This window comes from Cyanistes caeruleus, chromosome 4, assembly GCF_971803275.1.
Source record: "Cyanistes caeruleus chromosome 4, bCyaCae1.hap1.1, whole genome shotgun sequence".
NCBI lineage: Eukaryota > Metazoa > Chordata > Aves > Passeriformes > Paridae > Cyanistes > Cyanistes caeruleus.
Window position 1 is genome coordinate 6,271,792 of NC_141704.1, and position 19,072 is coordinate 6,290,863.

The 19,072-nt window shown below is 36.6% G+C and overlaps 1 protein-coding gene across 37 annotated transcripts in view; it reads right to left on the bottom strand.

Moving 5' to 3' along the window:
• Positions 1-19,072, bottom strand: part of USP6NL (USP6 N-terminal like) — a 110,062-nt gene that overhangs the window by 87,459 nt on the left and 3,531 nt on the right. For all 37 annotated transcript variants that reach the window (XM_086886473.1, XM_086886493.1, XM_086886481.1 and 34 more), the window contains one exon: positions 17,300-17,389. In XM_086886473.1, the coding sequence (XP_086742599.1) occupies positions 17,300-17,303 (4 nt within the window). In that variant the 5' untranslated portion in view covers positions 17,304-17,389. The remainder of the gene's footprint in view (positions 1-17,299; positions 17,390-19,072) is intronic.

Sequence of the window (19,072 nt, forward strand, 5' to 3'; positions counted from 1 at the left end):
CCTCTGACACACTTGTACGTGAGAAGAATTCTCACATACCAGGAAGCACGCTGGAAATCTTGGGAATATTGCAGGCATTCTCTCACCCACCACCAGAGGCTCAGAGAACCATTTCAGCAGAGGTATTGCCATTACTTCTGTCAGGTAATTTTACACAGACAGATTGCTCTATGTGCCCCACAACATTTTTAATGACATTTGGAAAATGTACAAAGACCCTTCAGAAGTGCCTTTATGTACAAAGACCCTTCAGAAGTGCCTTTTGTCAAAGCCTCTGCAGAGCTAACCCAAAAAAAAAAAAAAAAGAGGAATCATGTTTTATGTGATCACTTTAAATAACTGTCAGGCCTGAAGAGGCTCTGTGAACACTTCAGAAAACCAAATTCCTATACAGCACTGAGAGGCCTCACACACACACAGATCAGTTTAGGAAGCCAACTACATGTTCTGAAAACCATAACATGAAAACAAACCACAGGCCACATTCTCTGGCCTTGAGACCTTCTGTTCCCATTGCTTAAGTGTTAGATGGGGAGGGGGAGAAGAGGTCATCTCTTTCCATTTTTCTATTTCCAGCTGCTCATCACAAGCATTTCAGATTTTAAGTTTTACTGGCATATTTATCCACATCCATGTCAGTCTCTTGAGCCACACAAAGCACAGGAATGACAAACTATGTCTGTTATGTCAGTCTCATTCACAGCCTGTCCATTAATCTCTGCCAGAAGGAAGAGCAACCCAAAGTTCTATCCTATTTACTTAGGCAAAACAAAGACAAGTAAAATCCTTCTCCCTGCTAGGCTGTCTGATTTCGTCTCCCACTCTGCAAACATTCATGTGTCCATCCAAGAGGAAGCTTGTAAACATACAGTGCACACTGCGTCCTTCCTGAAAAAGGATTCTTCAGAATGTTACAGACCGAATCCTCAACTTTTCTATATTAAGAACAATTTCTAACTCCTGGACCTGAAGTTAAATTCCAAGTTTAAGACCAATGACTTTATACCTAGAGAGGTTTGGAGAAGATCACTACAAGCAGACCCTTCCAAAACAACTACAATTTCAGAACATTTAAATAAGATGTAAAATGCAGGGTTGTGCAGTAAGGTTTACCTGGAGGTCCATTATTTAATAATCCAAGTATTATTAAAAATTAAAAAAAAAAATGCAGTTGGAAGAACTTTTTCCTTGATTATCTCACCGTGATGCATTTATTCTTTATTTAGTTGAGTAACAAACAACTTATCTTCAAGTCAAAGATATAAAACCAAAGGAATATCATTACTTGCCACTATATTACATTGCAAATTTTCTCTAAATAAACTGACTTCTAAGTTCATAGTGCACAAAACACAACTACTACAGAACCACTAAACTTTTGATTGTCCTTATATTAACATATTGTGAATAGGAGGAGAAAGGAAGAAAGAAAGAGATTAAGGTTGAACAAAATAATTTCAGTAATAACACATCTACTTGGCCTTCCAAAGCAAGAATACACCTTGCAGATCCTATAGTTGATTTTTAAATGAACTTGATTATCTCACTGCTACAGCAGCATTCTCAAGTGCTGGAGCAAGGAGAGTATGATGGACTGACAAAAATTAACAACTGGGAAGGAGGGAGCAAAGGAAGAAAGAACTAGAAGGCATGACTTGTACCTGCTTCTGTGAAAAATTATTTAAATAGGAACAAATGAAGCACTTCAGTACCTATTCCCAACTGCAAAAAGGAAGTTGTTCCTTTTTTTCCAAACTGTTCCTTACCTTGCTGGTACAGGTCCCTGTCCTCCCTTTTAAATAGAGACACACAAGAACTTCAGGACTGGAAGTCATTTTCACACATACCTGCCTTCCTCAACATGAAACAGTTTCCAAAGTTGGTATGCACAGTAGTTTCCCTCTCCTCTTTATTGTGGCAATTGGCATGTAGAAAAAAACTGAAAAAACTCGCAAAGCCTTAAAATAATTTTAGAAAATGTAAACAACATTCTATATGCAAAGTAAAAAAAATGGTGCAAGTCTGAAGCAAGCATGGTAAATAAATTTCAACAAATCACTGAAACTTTGAAGAATTACACAGTAAGCTTGGTGGCTGCTATTTGTCTTTCCTCAAATCCATTTATACACTAAGACAGCAACACTAAAGCTGCTTTAGTATAGAGGCAATTTCAAAAAGACTCCTAGAAATAAGACACACTAAAATGAGTTAAACTGTATAATTTCATCTGTTACTCATGAGTCAGAACTTGGTTATAGTTCACTCTTATCTTTGACTGATACTGAACCAACTGATACTTCCATACAATCTGTCACTACAACTGCCACCTCTCAGACCACACATCCTGACGAAACACCCACTGTGGCAAGGATACACCAGATGGAAGTTCACAGCAATTCTGACACAGATACACAAGGTGAACCACAAAGAAACCATGTCATAAATTTAATGTAACAATTTGAGTCGATTCTGTCTGAGAAAAAAAGCAGTCCTACATATTCAATGCATAGACCATGGATCTCTGCCAAGCATTTTTCTTCTTCAACAGAGAGCTTGCTAAGCAATATGTGCTTGATGATCTTGGATTTTGCTTTTCTTCCTTGACTTCAAAATTATAGGGAATAAAGAAATCATGTACATGTTATAAACCTGATGAAATACATTGGTATTAGACATAAGAGTTAACCAGGACGGGATTCTATGGATCACTGTGTACAGCCCTTGATCCCTCACAAGCATAATAAACAAAATGACCTGCATCCTGGTTAGTCAGCTATCATAATTCAGAATAAAAATGTTTCCATTAACGTAATTATAATTAACTGATCTTTGGAAGCAATTCTTTTTCAAGAAGCATATTGCCAGGAGGTAACACATTTATAGCACAAATGATGCTGCAGAAGGATCGCTCAGTGGGTATCTGTCAAAGGTATTTGACAGGGGGTGGGGAAGACCAGAATTTAAGTCTGAGGAAGACTTAATATTTTCTCTTTCACTCTCTTCTTCTAATCTGTAATGTTTACACATTCACAGCATTCTGTCTAGGCTATGAAAACACTGTCAAGAACCCCCGGCATTTTCCCAGGCAGCACTGCAGCTACCCAAAAAGCGCCTGCTTGTTGTGTCCTCTTTTACAGAAAGACATACAAGCTACTAACAGAAAAAAACCCAACCCACTGCAATGGCTCAAGGGCTTTTATTCATAGGAACAACAGCCCTGCACACATTTGAGTTGAAATGCAAAGTTAAAATGCACTGTTCTTTTTCCATCTCTTATCAACCTGAACTGTCCAGAATTCACATATTCTGCACACTGATTGTTCCCAACTTCTCTGCAGAAACCTGTCCATATCTGGCTTCATCATCCTCCCCTGTGTTCCCCACAGCCAGAATTATGTCCTGTTCCGTACCTGCTGGACTCCACACGTGGTTAGGATGCCAAGCTTTCAGGCCTGACACCCGAGGGAATGGAGAGCCCATAACAAAATGGGCAGGAATGGTCCTAGCTCAGGGCAGCTCTGCCACTAATGTTTCAATGGCAGTGGGATCAAGCCTCAAGTTCTCTAGAAAGCAAATTAAATACACAAACCACTTCTGGTGACGCTAGTTCTGCAATAGAGCAAAGTCTGACGTTAGAGGCAGGAGAAGAGGATTTACAAGAGAGCAGGGTACATTTGCTCTTTGGACCCTCCTTTCTAGGCTGTAACACCCAGAAGGTGTTTCAGCACAGTGCGAGTCAGCAGGGCTGTCTGTAACAGCGGCTGTAAAAACTCCAGTGCCATCAAAAGTAAGGGCACCTGCTCTTAATGACCCATTGGAATGTTTGCTTCAAAAGCTACAGTTTCAGAAACCACACATGGCACAACTGCTTCATCATCCCTCCCATCTTAGCAAAGGGGCCCAGAAAATGATGATTTTTTTCATCTGGAATCACTATCTCATATGCAGGATAGAAGTTTTCAAGAATAGATTAAAAAATTAAGGAAATACAAGTCAGCCATCAGGGGAAATATTCTTTAAAAATCAAATAAAAGGAGGAGTATATTATAAGAACATTTGCATAGTCCTTTCACAAAAAAACCTGCTTATTTCTTTCAAAAACAATGAATTCAGATAAACTCTATTCAGAGCTAAGGCAAATAAATACCTTAACTATCCCCAGAAACATTTTATTTTATGATACTCCTCTCTTGTGACTTTCTAGTCACAACTGGTCTTCAAATTGTTATCTCAAAACAATTAGGCATTGAGCTAAGACAGGCAATATATCATAATAGAAATTATTAGTACAGCTGCTATGAAGTAGGCTATCTATTGTTTATCAATAATATTTTGAATTAATTTTCCAATCTCTGAACTGAAGCCTACAGTTTTCATTAAGTTTTCAATAATCTATTGTAGTTGGATGAGAATTCTAGAGTTCCAGATCAATAACTAACTGTCCGCATAAATCTCTGAAACTTTAAATTCTTAATCTTCATTATTTTCTAAAGATCATTCTTTGAAGCATAAACGAGGCAAAAAGAAGAAAACCTAAAGCTCTCATGAATTCCTGTGTGAAATTCTGACAGCCTTTCTTGTAAAAATGTTTGCACCAGTGACAGAATGCCATTTATTATTCAGGAGCTCATTTTTCAAAAAATTACTGCTTTTGGCTATGCATTTTACAAGGCATCAATAAAGATAAATAAACATCCTCACTGTCTTCTCAATGGTCCTTAGAGTCAGTAACTGCTTAATCCAACAGAATTTGCATCCACTTAGGAATATTTTTTTCTTCTTTTCTAGCAGGTTAGCTACCAATTTTAAAGCATGAAACTACGGCTGCAGTTTTTAAAAGAAACTGATGCAAATCTAGGAGCCCTATTTAGAAAGCATTTTCTTTGGAAGAGAAAGGAGCTTGATCTAAAGGCTGGAAAAGCAGTAATTTCAAGAGAAAGCTTTTTTTTTTTTAAGTCTGTTTTTCTTTACACTTTAAACATAAAAGAAATCTGTTCATAAAATTCAGATGATGGAAAACTTCAATAAACGGTCAATGAAAATAATTCTACCTGTCCCAGGAAAAAAAACCTACAAACCCAAAACAGAAAAACAAATGCTGTAACTGGGGAAAAAAGGGAAGACAGAAAAACACAGGGCCACATTCCACAGACCTTACTGCACACAGTGAAGGAAAACTACACATTGCACAATCCCATCCCTGCTCAGTGCTCTCACTATCACCCCTCTTGCATCAGTTTTCACCCCCTCAGCTCTTGCTACAACACATTTTGCAAGTGGCTCTCGACTGTAACAAGACAGACAGTGAGTCTCCCAGGCAGCCACAATGAAGCCAAGGGAATGCCCGAATAGATCACTTTTATCACCCTGATAACAGACACTGGACACTAATGGAGATCAGTATCAGAAGTTTGTGCTCATGTAAGTCTTGATGAACTCTTCCAAAAAAAACATTTACAAAAAGGAAAAAAGCATGTATAAATGCACAATTTATTTTTTCTTCCCAACAAATGTGTTTTATACCTGTTACCTCCATGAGAAAAGGGTACTGCTTCATCTTTGTTCCTGTATTTTCTGTAGAACTGTAGACTCAGACATACAAGTGTATCTAAACTGCACTATTTAGCAACACTTTAAAGAGTTCCAAAAGCTCTTAGATACTTAACCCATAAAGACCTGGCAAAAGGGATAGCTCAGGATGTGGTGCAGAATTCCTTATATACAAAGGTTCTCATGTCTTTTGGATCTATGTGATTAGGATTGTATTAAGTAAGGTACAAAGCGTTAAAAAAATGAGTAAGAACAGAATCACAGATTCTTATTATTGAATCTTCAAATTAATTCCATTTCTTTCTCCTCACACTCACACCATGTCCTTCAAAGGCCAAAAGGTCACTTTCAAGGCTCATGAAATGGTCAAGAAAGCAACAACAAAGCAAATGGAATTCCACCACCACCCCCCCCAAAAAAAATGTTGTATCTAAACAGTCCATTTTAAATGATTGATAAAATATTGTTTGGTGGGGTTTTTTTTTAAACAGAAGAAAGAGAGTGGTAGTACAAGATCTCATCTCAGTGAATGCACACACCCCACACAATTTCTCAGTCTTCACCATGTTAGATGGCAAGTTTTCATATAGCTTTAGCTGCAAATGAAGATTTTTCTGAGGAAAAAAAAAATTAATCCTAGAAGTCTTTCTTGCAATTACAATGATAAAAACTAATTAAAGTATATTCCCCAATAATATGCAGTATTTCCTGCATTTGCAGCACTTCAAACAGAATATGCCAAAATTTTATACTGACTGGATTTCGGTCATGACTGTAGTGATAATCAACAAATTTATCTTAAGCTAAAGGATATCATTAAATGGTCTGTCAAACCTAAGCACACAGAAAGAAGCCACACTAGCTATTAAAGATTTTTTCTGTTTTTCAATATTAAACAAAAATCAAAACTATTACTGTCTTACATGTGCTAATACTAAAGTCAAAGTACATTCATTAGTTTAATCAGGCATAGACTGATAAAAGTGAATGTATGTTCATTTCAAAGAGAGAAGAAAAATAAAAACTTTGCTTTTCATTTAAACCCTTACTTGGTTTCCTTTTGAAGAGGATATGAATGAGACTAATAATCTTGTACCTCCCGGAGGCAAAGAAAAACTAGAAAATTCTATGCACTGCTATTTGTTAGTGTGATTAAATCCTTCACTGCATGTACATTTCTACACTGATAATAAATCCAAGTAATAAAATGCAGCTGTACAGAGGCACCAGGAAGAACATCAAACCTTATTAGTCCACTGCAAAATACACACTACGTTTATTAAGCCCATGTATTGGCAGCTTGTGCAGCAAATGGTACACAGCATGATTTTCTGCCTCTGCAAGAAAAATCAAAATTTTTGAATACTCAGTAATAGGCTAACCTAACACTAAGGTGGCATCTAATCCCACAAATGCAATCTACTTTAGTGATGAAAATACTATTAAGAAGAGACACAGTCAAAGGAAGAACAAATTCAACATTTCAAAAGTAGCCAATTGAAATTCACCCAAAGGTCACCCAGAGCAGAAGGGAATAACCCTTGTTTAAAAGGAAATGTACCTGGGTCTATTTGCTTCCTGCAGTTGTATTCTAATGGGAGACACCATTACCTGTTCACTTTCAGACTTCTATGTCCTTCTATGTTGATTCAGAAATGCAGTCTTTCAAAGCACATTTCAACTAACATGTTTTAAAAATCCAAGATTAGCACTTGAATATAACAATCGTTAATTGTGACTACTCAAGTTTAATGCTAGAGCTATATCTAAGATGTTTTCGAAGCAGGTGGTTGCAGCTACCTTCATGGTTATCTCTGTTTTTCCTCTGTTCTTAAATCTGGATTTATTCAGTGCACTGTAACGAGCAGTACCCACTTCATATCTGATCCTATTTCCCATAAAAACATATAAATGTTACTCTGTTGAAGAGTTCTCCTATTCCCTCATCAATGGAAAAATGGTGGAAACATTTGGCCATCTGAGACTTCTTTAGTCAGCTTCACCTTAAGCCAATCAATTTATCAAAATGAAAAATGTCCTTCCTACTTATTCCGTTAACAAGAACAGAGGAACCTACTAAAACTGTCCCAGTTTTGGCAGATGGAAAACTATAGTGTATTTACTGTTCTCTGTGTTCTCTGCAGCTGCAGAGAATGTAAAATCATGCCAAGTCTCAGCCAACAACTGCCATGGTCCAGACAAGAAGGGTCATCACTCTACCCAGCATTACATTCAGGCAATGCAACTTGGCATTTTATCTCCCACTGGCACTATACCAGTGCTAAAGGAACAGAAGTGCCATCGTCCCCCCCATGCAGGGGATCTATCCTTGTTAAATTTCACTGAGTAACACCCAGGTAACCTGGCCTTGCTATATCATCCTGTAAGTCCACTGAATATACAGTGTTAAACAAAAACACAAATTGTGTTAGTTCTCCTAAATGGATGTTCCACTTAATGATTGATTGCATTAAGGAAAAGGGGGGGAGGAGGAACCTCTCAAGAGCCTTACAGTGAGTTTCACATAAATATTATTTCTTTTAGTTTGTTTTAATGCACAAGGAATAAATAAACACTAAAATGTCACTAAAAGTGACTCATTAGCCTTTGCTCTAAAAAGAAAACTTTCCTACCACATACTTGAAGAAAAACATACAAATATTTTTGTCACTGCTTCTGATATAGAAGGTGGGACAGGGAAGGAAGTGGGGAGGAAATAAAAAGCAAAATTGACACTTTGCAATTTGTTCCTCATCTTTTTACAGCAAGGAACAACCAAATTTTTTCTCTCCTGTTCTCCAAGACCATCCTTCAAACATTCTTACAGCAATTTGATGCAACTGGGGAAGAGAGGAAGTTAAAAGTTTGTCTAGTTATTGTGGCCAGATAGAAAATGAGCTGTAACTCTGCCAAAGCTCCCAAGGCAAACAGGGTCTGTAGAGCAGCCTGACCACAAGCATGGCTGTAGGACAGCATCACTCCAGGAATTCAGAGCTGCAGCCCACAAGTGTCATCTCCAAAGCTAAATTTGTGGGAGTGCAGGAAAGGAAGGTTATGCCAGTACTGTTTGTACTACTTGCACACAGTAGCACCACAAAATAAAACTCCTCATGTAAGGCTGTATAAAACTCTACTACAAAGAAAAAGAGAAGGAAAAAGCTTTATATTGAATGCAGCAGAACATTCTGGTGAGAGACTTACTTCCCTATGTCCCTAAAAATTCTGGCAAGTCTGACCTGTGCTCAAAAGAACTCTGAGTAAGGCTTTCAGCACTCCACCACAGAATTAGGCAGGTTTTCAAAGAGCTTTTCAAGGCTAAAACAGAAAGACCGCATTCAAGAATCCTCTCCTATGGCAAACCAAAGTGCTTTATTAAAACAAAGTGCCCTTTTACATTAGTGATCTGTTAGATTAATGACTGCCCTGGCCAAAAGCACTGAGGTTCTACAGTGTGTTGGTATGCCTTCCATTCCGGAGACCATTATGTTACACGATATAAAACTGAGGAAAAAAAGGAAAAGAAGAAAGAAAACAACACATCACACCTCCTTTCCAAACCAGAAGAACTTGGGAGTTCTATACAGCTTTGTGCTTGCTTCACAAATTTTGAGCAGAATAGGTCCAAGTTTACTAACAGCCTTGAAAAAAAATTCCAGTGCTATCTTGCCCATCTCCCACGTAACTTCAGGAATTAAAGTATCTCAATTACAGGGGAAAGGGTCCTCTGCAATGAGAGCTTTAACAAGCCTTATAATCAGCTGATTGATAGGATATCACCTAAGTGCAACTACTTTGTTACCACAAACATCTGCAACCATACTTGTAAACAGTGAAAGAATAACAGGCTGGAGAGTTTAAGTAAAGGTGTTAAACAAATACAGAGCCAATAATTTCACTGACATTACTTACATAACCCTACTTCTGGCAACAACCCCAAATACTTTCCAACTGTATTACAAATCAAAGTTGTTTCCTATCAGGAGTTGGGTAAAGCATGACAAAATAGTTTTTCTTGAAACACAGTCAATTTAGCTTAAAATAACCACACACCTTTTAAATCAAGGTGCTTTGTTTCTTGAATATGAACATCAACATAAAATGAGACTACAGCTCAATTATTTTTCCTATCTGTGATAAAGTTATACCACTGAGCAACAGTACTTCACTTGTCTTACACATGGCTGCATATTATTCAATCATTTGCATGGTAAGTGAGAATCAACATGACTCACAACAGGCAAGGAAAGTCTGTGAACACCTAATTTCACACTGCTGTTGGGAAAGTGCCTCTTTAGTCCACTTCTAATCCTTCATCCCATTCAGCTGTTTTGTGAATTCTTTGATTCAACAGGAAGTAACACCACCATCAGGGAGCTTAAAACTGCAGCCTCTAAAAGTTCTCCTGCAGTAACTGCAATATTTGTTCTGTGACTATGCAGCGCCTTATGCAGAGAAGGACGTGAACACCCGAACACCTACATTTATAACTGCTGCTTTTCATCTGTATTTTAGTTGGGAATTTCTGCATCCTTCCTCCTTTGGAATGTACTTGAATACCACCCTCAACTTATCACAGGATGAATAGGATCCCAGAAATATGAATTGCTTACATAGTGGCAGATACTTGATACTCACTTCAGAGAACAAGGTTACAGTGTTCTTGTGCTACTCACTAGTCCCGCTGCAGGAGCACCAAAGACCCACAATAAAGGCATCATTATGCAATGTTCTATATAAAGGAGCACAGAAAGAGGCCCAAAGACTAAGATTTAAATAAAAAAATATGTAATGGGAGAATATTATCATGCCAAAGGCATGTACTCCTGTGTATGCCAATTAGTCATAATAATTAAGCACTCCTTAATGGCCACCAATCAGAACACTGAGGCAGACAAATGTCAAAAGATTACGCTCCTTTAGTTATAAACACATAAAAGAATTAATATATTTTATGTAGATATATAACTTTACATTGTAAAGAGAAAATAATTACGTAACAGATACCACAAATAAAACATGTAATGAATGTTTAAATATACATAAATTACTATCATAACCATCCTTCTATCGTCCTTGTTGTTTTAGAGATACACACAGCTAGAGTATCATAAAGTAAATAATTTGTAAATAATCCAACCTTAATTTCCACAATAAACTTGGCAGAATAAACATGTAAGTGCCTGAAAAGAACACAACTGGGGAACAGTGTATCTATACAAAAACACTGGAACTTCAACAACATTAATGATGGTAATTTTCCTGCCACAGCTCTCCTGTCAGCTCAAAACTAACAATAGTCTCCTGCCAGTGCCAACATTTTGGTTTACAAACAGAAATTACATCTCTTTAAAAGTAGGTGTCATGTTGCACTAATTTATTTAGAGGCACCCCATCAACCTGCCAGCAAAAAGCCCAAATGAAAGAAGATAGATTTGAAGTTGCCGTTATGGAAAAAGAAATTAAGATATAAAAAAAAAAATAAAATAAAAACACCTTTAAAAAGATAACACTTTTTAAAAAATATTCAGAAAATGTATCTGAAATGAATTACAAATTTGACTTTACTACACATTAATTAATTTAAATTAAACAGTAAATATTATACAATACCCCTTTGTTAGTAAAGCCCTATAAAAAGTGACATTACTGAACTTGAACCTGCAGACAGATTCTGGATGTGATGAATACATTTTTGGAAACTGCAACCGCCTGCAAAGATGCAACTTCATTTCTGACTATGGTGATTGAAGACTTACTTTGTTCAAGTAAATACATGACAGAAAAAAAAAATATCAAAAACTGTTTATCTGCCTCCTTGACCTAAAAATAAATTTTAAGTGCAAGGGAAGCAACAACTTACCAGCCATAAATATCCTAAAAAGTAACCAAAAATAAAGGAAAGATAATGAAAACAAATTTGAAAATTCATTTTAAATCTGTTTAAATACAGACAAGTTTCAAAAAGCTTCCATTTGTGTTTTGATATATTTAAATAGCTGTACCATGAGCAAAAAATAAAAAAATAAAAAAATCCACAAGGCCTGAGAAGTCACATCATTACATCAATTGAATAAAAATCCAATATAATAAAATGCAAATATCAAAACAACTAATTTCTACTAATGTGCCTGCATTTCCCCCATGTGACCCATCAGTTTTGTGCGAAGTATTTGAGTTTATATTTTATTGCTACTCATGCACCCTGTGTACTCAGAGGAGCAGTTTAATTACAGTATTGGTGAGAAACTGGGTCATCCAAGATCTGATTAGCCCTCTGGAGATGCCTCTCCTTGCTTAGCACAGAGGAAGCCCAAGATTACCACATTCCTGAACAACTTAAGCTATAGAACACTTCCAGCAAGGGAAAAACAGGATTTACCAGAATCTCACCCACAGATCACTGATCCCCACCCCTGCACTGCTTTCCCTGCAGGGCAGCAGTGCAACCATGGACACAGCTACCTAGGCAAGAGCTTAGGGAGCCCACCCAATCCCAGTCAGCCTCATGAATGCTACTGTAACAAGGAATAATGCAGGAATTCAGGCAGGCAAAGGACACTGACCCATGACTGGAGTGAGCAACATTTTAAAGAGGTCGGGAAATTTTAAGACCCTGAGTTCAGCCTTGGCTCCTGCTGCCCAGACCTTTCTAATGAAACTTCATTCAAAATTCCCTTGTCGAGACCATGCAGGTTTCTGTAACTCATTAATTCTGATCTCTGAATCTCTATTTCGAGTACGAAAATTAACTCCAGCCCAGTTGCTGACAGTCTCACCAGGTACAAGCTGCACTATGAAGAGGAGATAGAGCAGCAAGTAACAGTACCCCAAGAAAACAGATCTGAAAAGTAAACACAGAAGTGTAACAGTGAGGCAAGACCAGGAGACAAGTTCTACTACAAGATTCCAGAGCCAAACAACAACATGTCTTTTTCATGCTTCAACACCCCACTGTAAAAAAGTTAATAGTGTACTACTACATCATCCAAATTCTCATGTGTCACTACAGTTACAGCGGTGAATTCCCTTGACAGTTTCAATAATTATAATTCAATAATAAAAAATAAATAAAGGAGAAAAAATTAAATAAACACTGATATTATCAATGAAGCAATTTTTAGGAGGTCACTAATATACAGCAGTTTACTGTTTAAGAGTCTTGTGGGTTTCCTTTTCACACAGCTGAGTTGCAGGGGAGTTACTATTATTTAACTCTTAAAATTTTTACAAATATATCACAAGTCTTCAAGGCCACCTTTTGCAAATCTGCATTATGGCTCTTTGTCCCTTGTATCCAACAACCCTTTATTATTCTGACCTTCAGTTTTTCATAGAGAATTATTATTTCAAGTTTCAGCAAAAATAACCAGGAGACACAATAGCTTCTCTATTTCTCAAGTCACAGTATTTATAAAGATTAGAAGACAGCTGTGCTGTGAAATTACAATTGTGAAAACACTTCACTAACTGTAGCTTCAAGCTTGCATTTCATGACTAGGCTTTCAGGGTTCATGGTTCAAAAATAAACCAAAAAGCTATCATCTAACATAATAATCTGACATCCTTTAACTATTCATTATTACATATTGTAAAAGTATTTTAGTTTACTTGTATGCTTTCCTTCCCCAGCATGCAGTCATCTCAGTGAATCAGAACCTAGACTTTTTCCTTTCTTTCATTCCATTTCAGCTCACTGCAAAGAAGTGATGACTACAAAGATTCTTGCACCAAATCATTCAGCTTTAAAATTATTTGCAACACTTTACCCACAATACATAAAATGCACAGCCACCTAGACTTCAGGTAAAACAAACAAAAAAGTCTGTCTCCCAGTGTTTATTTTATGAACAGTTTGACTTGGTCCTCAGTTCACTGCAGATTTATTCTGATACACCAGGAGAGGAGATTGGGGATGAGGGGGAAAAATGAGCCAGCCTTAACTCACAGACCTTCCTTAGGACAGGGAGCTCTACAGATGCCCAGAACACTTTGCTCAGCTGCAAGCACAGAAATAATAATGTGTAGAATAGTTTGGGTTGGAAGGGACCTTAAAATCATCCAGTTCCAATCCCCCTGCCATGGACAGGAGCGCCTTCCACTAGACCAGGCTGATCCGAGCCCCATCCAGCCTGACCTGGGGAGTCTCACTACAGCACTGCACCTTCGTCTGGCTGACCTAAAATGTTAAGGCTGACCTTAACATTTCTTTTAATTCCCAAGTTCCTTGTTCATGAACAGGGAAACTGTCAGCAAAAACTATTTCTTTACATACACTATAAGAACAAAGAGGGAAAAAAAACCAAACCCTATGTTTTTAGAAATCCCAAAACCATAAGGTTCCTCTGTGAACACAGACTAGAAAGCCAGAGCTGTAATGAGAGGTCAAGGTACGTAACCAACCATCAAACAGAAGCAGCCTTTAATCACACCATTGTGGGCTTGATTTGGACTGGTGAGGCAAAAACTGTCCCAGTCATTACCAGGCCACACCAATCATGCACAGAATGTAAGATTACATTGCACAGCATCTCTCAAAATGTACTCTCTCACCCGACCCTCAGTCAAACAGCAAGAAAACCTGAACTGATGGGAGTGAAGCAAAAGAAGCAGGTGAACTTCCCAACTGCATGCAGCATTAAGTTTTTAGTGTGTTAGAAATAAAACTAAAATCAGAAAGACAAAGTCAGGAAAGAAATATTCTGTATTATAAATTGGCACCGCATCTTATACATTTAAGGAGAAAAAATGAAGACGTCAGCAGCTTTTTGCAATAGTGTGCACCAACCTTAAGTTTCACTGCAGCAGCTCAAATAATTTCATTGTACTGACCTTTCCTCAAAGGAGAAAAGCACAGGAAAATCCCCAGAAAATCCCCAAAAATAAAGAACAAAGTTTATATTATTAAGAATTTTCATGACACTACACATTTTCTGGCCACTAAATATCTGGAGAAAATGTAGATTAAATCAACTCCTTCTGTGGTGGGACATTCTAGGCAGGTTGCATCCACTAGGACTTCTCTGAAATGTTATCTTTAAATATAAAACAAATCAATAATCAACTTCACTAAGCTACACTTGATACTATTGCAAACCCTTTAAGGATATAACCTCAGTGTCCTATAAGGCATACTATGGAAAAGCACAATTTCAAATACAAACCAGTCTTACCCTCATTTATGAAAACAGACATTTACAAAGCTATTCCACAGAAATAAAAGCCTTAACAGGGACTGACTCAGTTTTAACAGATTTTTTTGTATTGTCCAACAACAAACTACCACCATGAATGGTAACTTTGCAATTCTGACAATGCTCTTCCTCAGCACAGGAAGATCCAGTACAACAGGATCCAAAGCATGCACTTACACACTATTAAAAAAGTAGATCTCTCATTCACTTTAAAAAAAAATAATTAATCAATCATTAGCTTAAAAATAACCATGTGTGTGCTTTGGTACCAGGATATTAACAGATTTACTTCTATAAGGTATTTAAATAAAATAACAAGCTTTATGTAACAAATTTTATATGGTAAACAACAAATATTATATAGTAAAAATAACTTAAGTTTGTGAATAGAGTTGGCAAAAAACCCAAACAGATATGATCTGCTTGTGAAGAAATTTAGTACAGATATTAGTAAAAGGATTTAATCATTTTAGGACTTAGCATCTAGCACAGCCCTTCACAAAGAGCAATGGAAATACATATTGAATCAAGTACATCACAAGAAAGTAATAAAAAGGATTCAATCATGTAGCCTGCACATAACAGCATTCTAGAGTTTTTAGTGACCTTCTGAAGGCTGAGATTACCTAATTTTAGATAGATTTTTTGTTTGAATGACACTAGGTGATACACAATTTAGGAATACTAGAAATTCCCACCATTTTTAACACATCTAACTATTCTAGGTGCCCACAGATTTTGTGAATAAGCACACATATACAGAACTATACAAATAAACAAACCTTCATAAGATATGACTCTTATCTTATTGACTGAGATATTTAGGAAAGAGGAACATAAAACTAAGGGCTGTGCTTATAGTTCAAGTTTCTCTCAAGTGACCATAAACTAAGATATTCAGCATCAGCTGCATATAAAACATCTAATCTTCTCTAAACCACATTTTTAAAGAGTAGCACGTTGTGTTGTGCCCTTGAAGCCCATCACACCACAGGCTTAAGCATCCACTCCACCACAAGAAAGCAGTGTCCTGCATTGAAGAATATCGTTACTGACCACCACAAAAAGTACTGCCAAAATGCTGTCTTGCATTTGAAAAGGGTCTTCATTCTTCCTAATGAACAGCTGAACCCTCCAGTCTGGAATCAGCTCAAAACTTGACCAAAACCAAGAGTGTCTTGCTCTGGCACTGTCTGTATGTGCTGTACCCAAACCAACATCATCACAGCAGCACCCTGGAAGTCACACTTAGCCCAGCAACCATGAGTCAGTTACTTGTTATGAGTAGGACTATACATAAGGCAATGACTACACATGAAAAGCTCCATAAAACAAATGAAGGTTTACACACAGTGTTTGACAAATCAGGATATTCCAGTACTTGAGTAACTGCCTGGAAAACTGTCCTCTATGCAATACAACAAATACTTTAAATATCAGAAAGAAAAGAAGCGTGAACAGCAGCATGAAAGAAAATAGAAATAAATCTGTATAAAAATTAAAACAGTTCTATCTACACCAGCATGAATCCTATACTTTAGCAATTATTTTGGGCCTTTTTTTTGGTGTAATTTTTCCCTCTACTACATTTAGCAGTTGTATTTCCTTCATCATTCTTTCTTATTTCCAGATGTCAAGAACAATCATTTTTCATTTAGTTTGACAAGAAATTTAACTAACAATTTTCTTTACTCACTTCCTCCCAGAAACTGAAATGGTCTTACTTTACTAACAAAGGCTATAATTATCCTATGAACAAGATGCCTTTCCTTCAGCATGTTCAGTACAGTTGTGTTGAAGATGAGCTACATTACAAATACAGGTCCTGTGCAAAGAAGTTTTATCCTTATTTCTACATGAGGCAAGGCCAAGTAACACTGCTGACAAAATTTGCACAAAGAAGTCTCACATCTGCAAAATTTATGAGACCTTCAAATACTCATAAGAGTTCACTAAAAAGAGGTTATCTTACCCACCTGATATGACCTAAACCAAAATTTCCCCTTTCATCTGTTTTTTCCACCATAACAAAGTCACAGTTTTCTATGGCTCAGGTCATTCCAATACATGCCAGAATTCCTCTGGGATCAAACCTCTATACTGGAATTTCAATAATGTATTTATTTTTTTTCTATAAAATGAAGTCCATTCATTTTATGTTGGATTTTTACCAATTATTTTAATTCACTCAGCATTCAAAAATTTTGGAATTCTTAGCAAACCCAAGGCATTTTCTGCTCAGAGTTACATGTTTTATTTATGCTGTATAAAACACACATCACCTTGTTAAAGAACTCAGCTCCTTGAAAATGAGACCAGACTACAGTGAGGTCTTACAGAACACACATTGATCAAAAATCTGCCGATTAAAAATGGCACCTGCCAAATCTCAGCTATTTTTGGTTATTCTTACAGAATATTACAAATATTACAAAAAATTATAAAAATACAGAATATTTTCAAGGAATAACCACCCCTCAAAAACTACTACAGAAGTACAGTTCTTCTAAACTACAACCTAAGTGTTTCTTTTTTCAGAAAGAAAGAAATCTACTTACTCATGACTGGAAACTTCTTTGTATATAATCCAAGACAGGTCTTGAAGCAAGGTATCTTGTTGGAGAAGGTTTCTCAGAGGTATACATGTCCTGAAGGTGGGAGTAAAACAAAAATACAAATCATTATCTCAACTTCAAATCACTAGAATATATGTTTACATATAAACCGTCTTTTCTGCTCTTTTCATCCTCCTTGTTAAAAAAAAAGGGAAAACAAAGATGTGTTTGTTATGACTGGGGATCTTTAATGCTTATGGATATATTTAGCTGTTTATTGACTCAAACTGTGCACCTTCTAACAATCACATTATAAACTTGTGTATGTGCTAAAAAAAAAAAAGTGCTATAAAATATGTTTGTTATCTCCTGGGAGCAGTTAAAAGTACAAGACTACAACATGGATATAGTAACTGAAAATTCCAAAGTAGCATTTTCCTTCAGCAATCTCAGCTGGCAAAACGATGCAAAAAAAAAAACCCACACTTTTTAAAAAATAAGAAATGCAATTAAGATTACTAACAAGCACAAGCTGACATTGACATCCATCATTTCCTTCTCAGAAACAAAACCTGAAAAAGTTACCATTTCTAGCAACTATAAACCCACAGTTCCATCAATTCCTCATCAATTTCAAGAAAAGGTACCCAAGTAGGGCAGATATGGATTCACTAACAATAAGCCTGGCCCTCCCTGAAGCCAAATATAGAGGACTTAATCTCCAACAATGACAGCACAGCAAGTACATTTTGAAAAATTTATTATATAATCTCCCTCCTGCTGCTAAAAGCAAGTTTATACAAGTCTGATAGAACAGTTAAACGAAAGAAACTTCAGTTCACAGCTGAGATGAAAAGAAGAAAACCAACATATCTACTAAGCATACAGTTTTCTTCTAATACCTGCACAAATAGAGACTATCTGTAAATTAAGGAATATTATGTGATATACTTCCTCTTTTCAAAACCAATTAGAACCTGCTGAACCTCACCACCTGTGCTAATCCAGACAGATAACAATATATGCTAACTCAGATTTCAAGTCTCAACTCTCTTGATCTCTTCATGCTCAAGAAAAAAAAAAAAAAAGCTAAGTAAAATGCAACAAGATGTAAGAAGAGATGCAACTTTTCCTAAATTCCTACTTCATGTAACATTTTCAGATCTACAGCACATGGCAAAGTAGTACAGGAACTATCACAGGACATTACAAGTAGGTTCCTTTATCAACTGCTAAAAACAATTTAAAAAATAAAATAAACTTCAAAGCCACACACACCACAAAAAAAAAGAAATTCAGGTGCCAAAAGGAAGCCTTTGGGCAAAGCTGCAGACTGAAAATTACAATCAATTTTTTTGCACTGAAAAAGTAACACAGGGAAGAGATTCAGTTGGGAAAGAAAACAGCTGAAAAAGTCCACACTCCACACACAAATATTCTAAATAAGCAGAGATGAAGACAAAGCCATGAGATGCTACAAGCAGTGAAGGGCAACAGTCTGACCTGCAGGCTCTGTCACCTTTCCATGAACGTCTGCTAAATTAAATATTTAAGCACACATATCTCAATCAAAAATTAAGTGTCTGTTAAAACGTATCATTAGAACTGCAACCTTGTCAGCTTTCTCTTGATTACTGGTGTCAAAATTAGCACATATAACTTCCCTGACATTTAATTATTTACTGTGCTAATAACACTTATTATGTTAAGAACATCAAACGGATCATTTGGACCCCAAACTAGGTTCAAAACACTTTTGACCAGTTTCACACTACA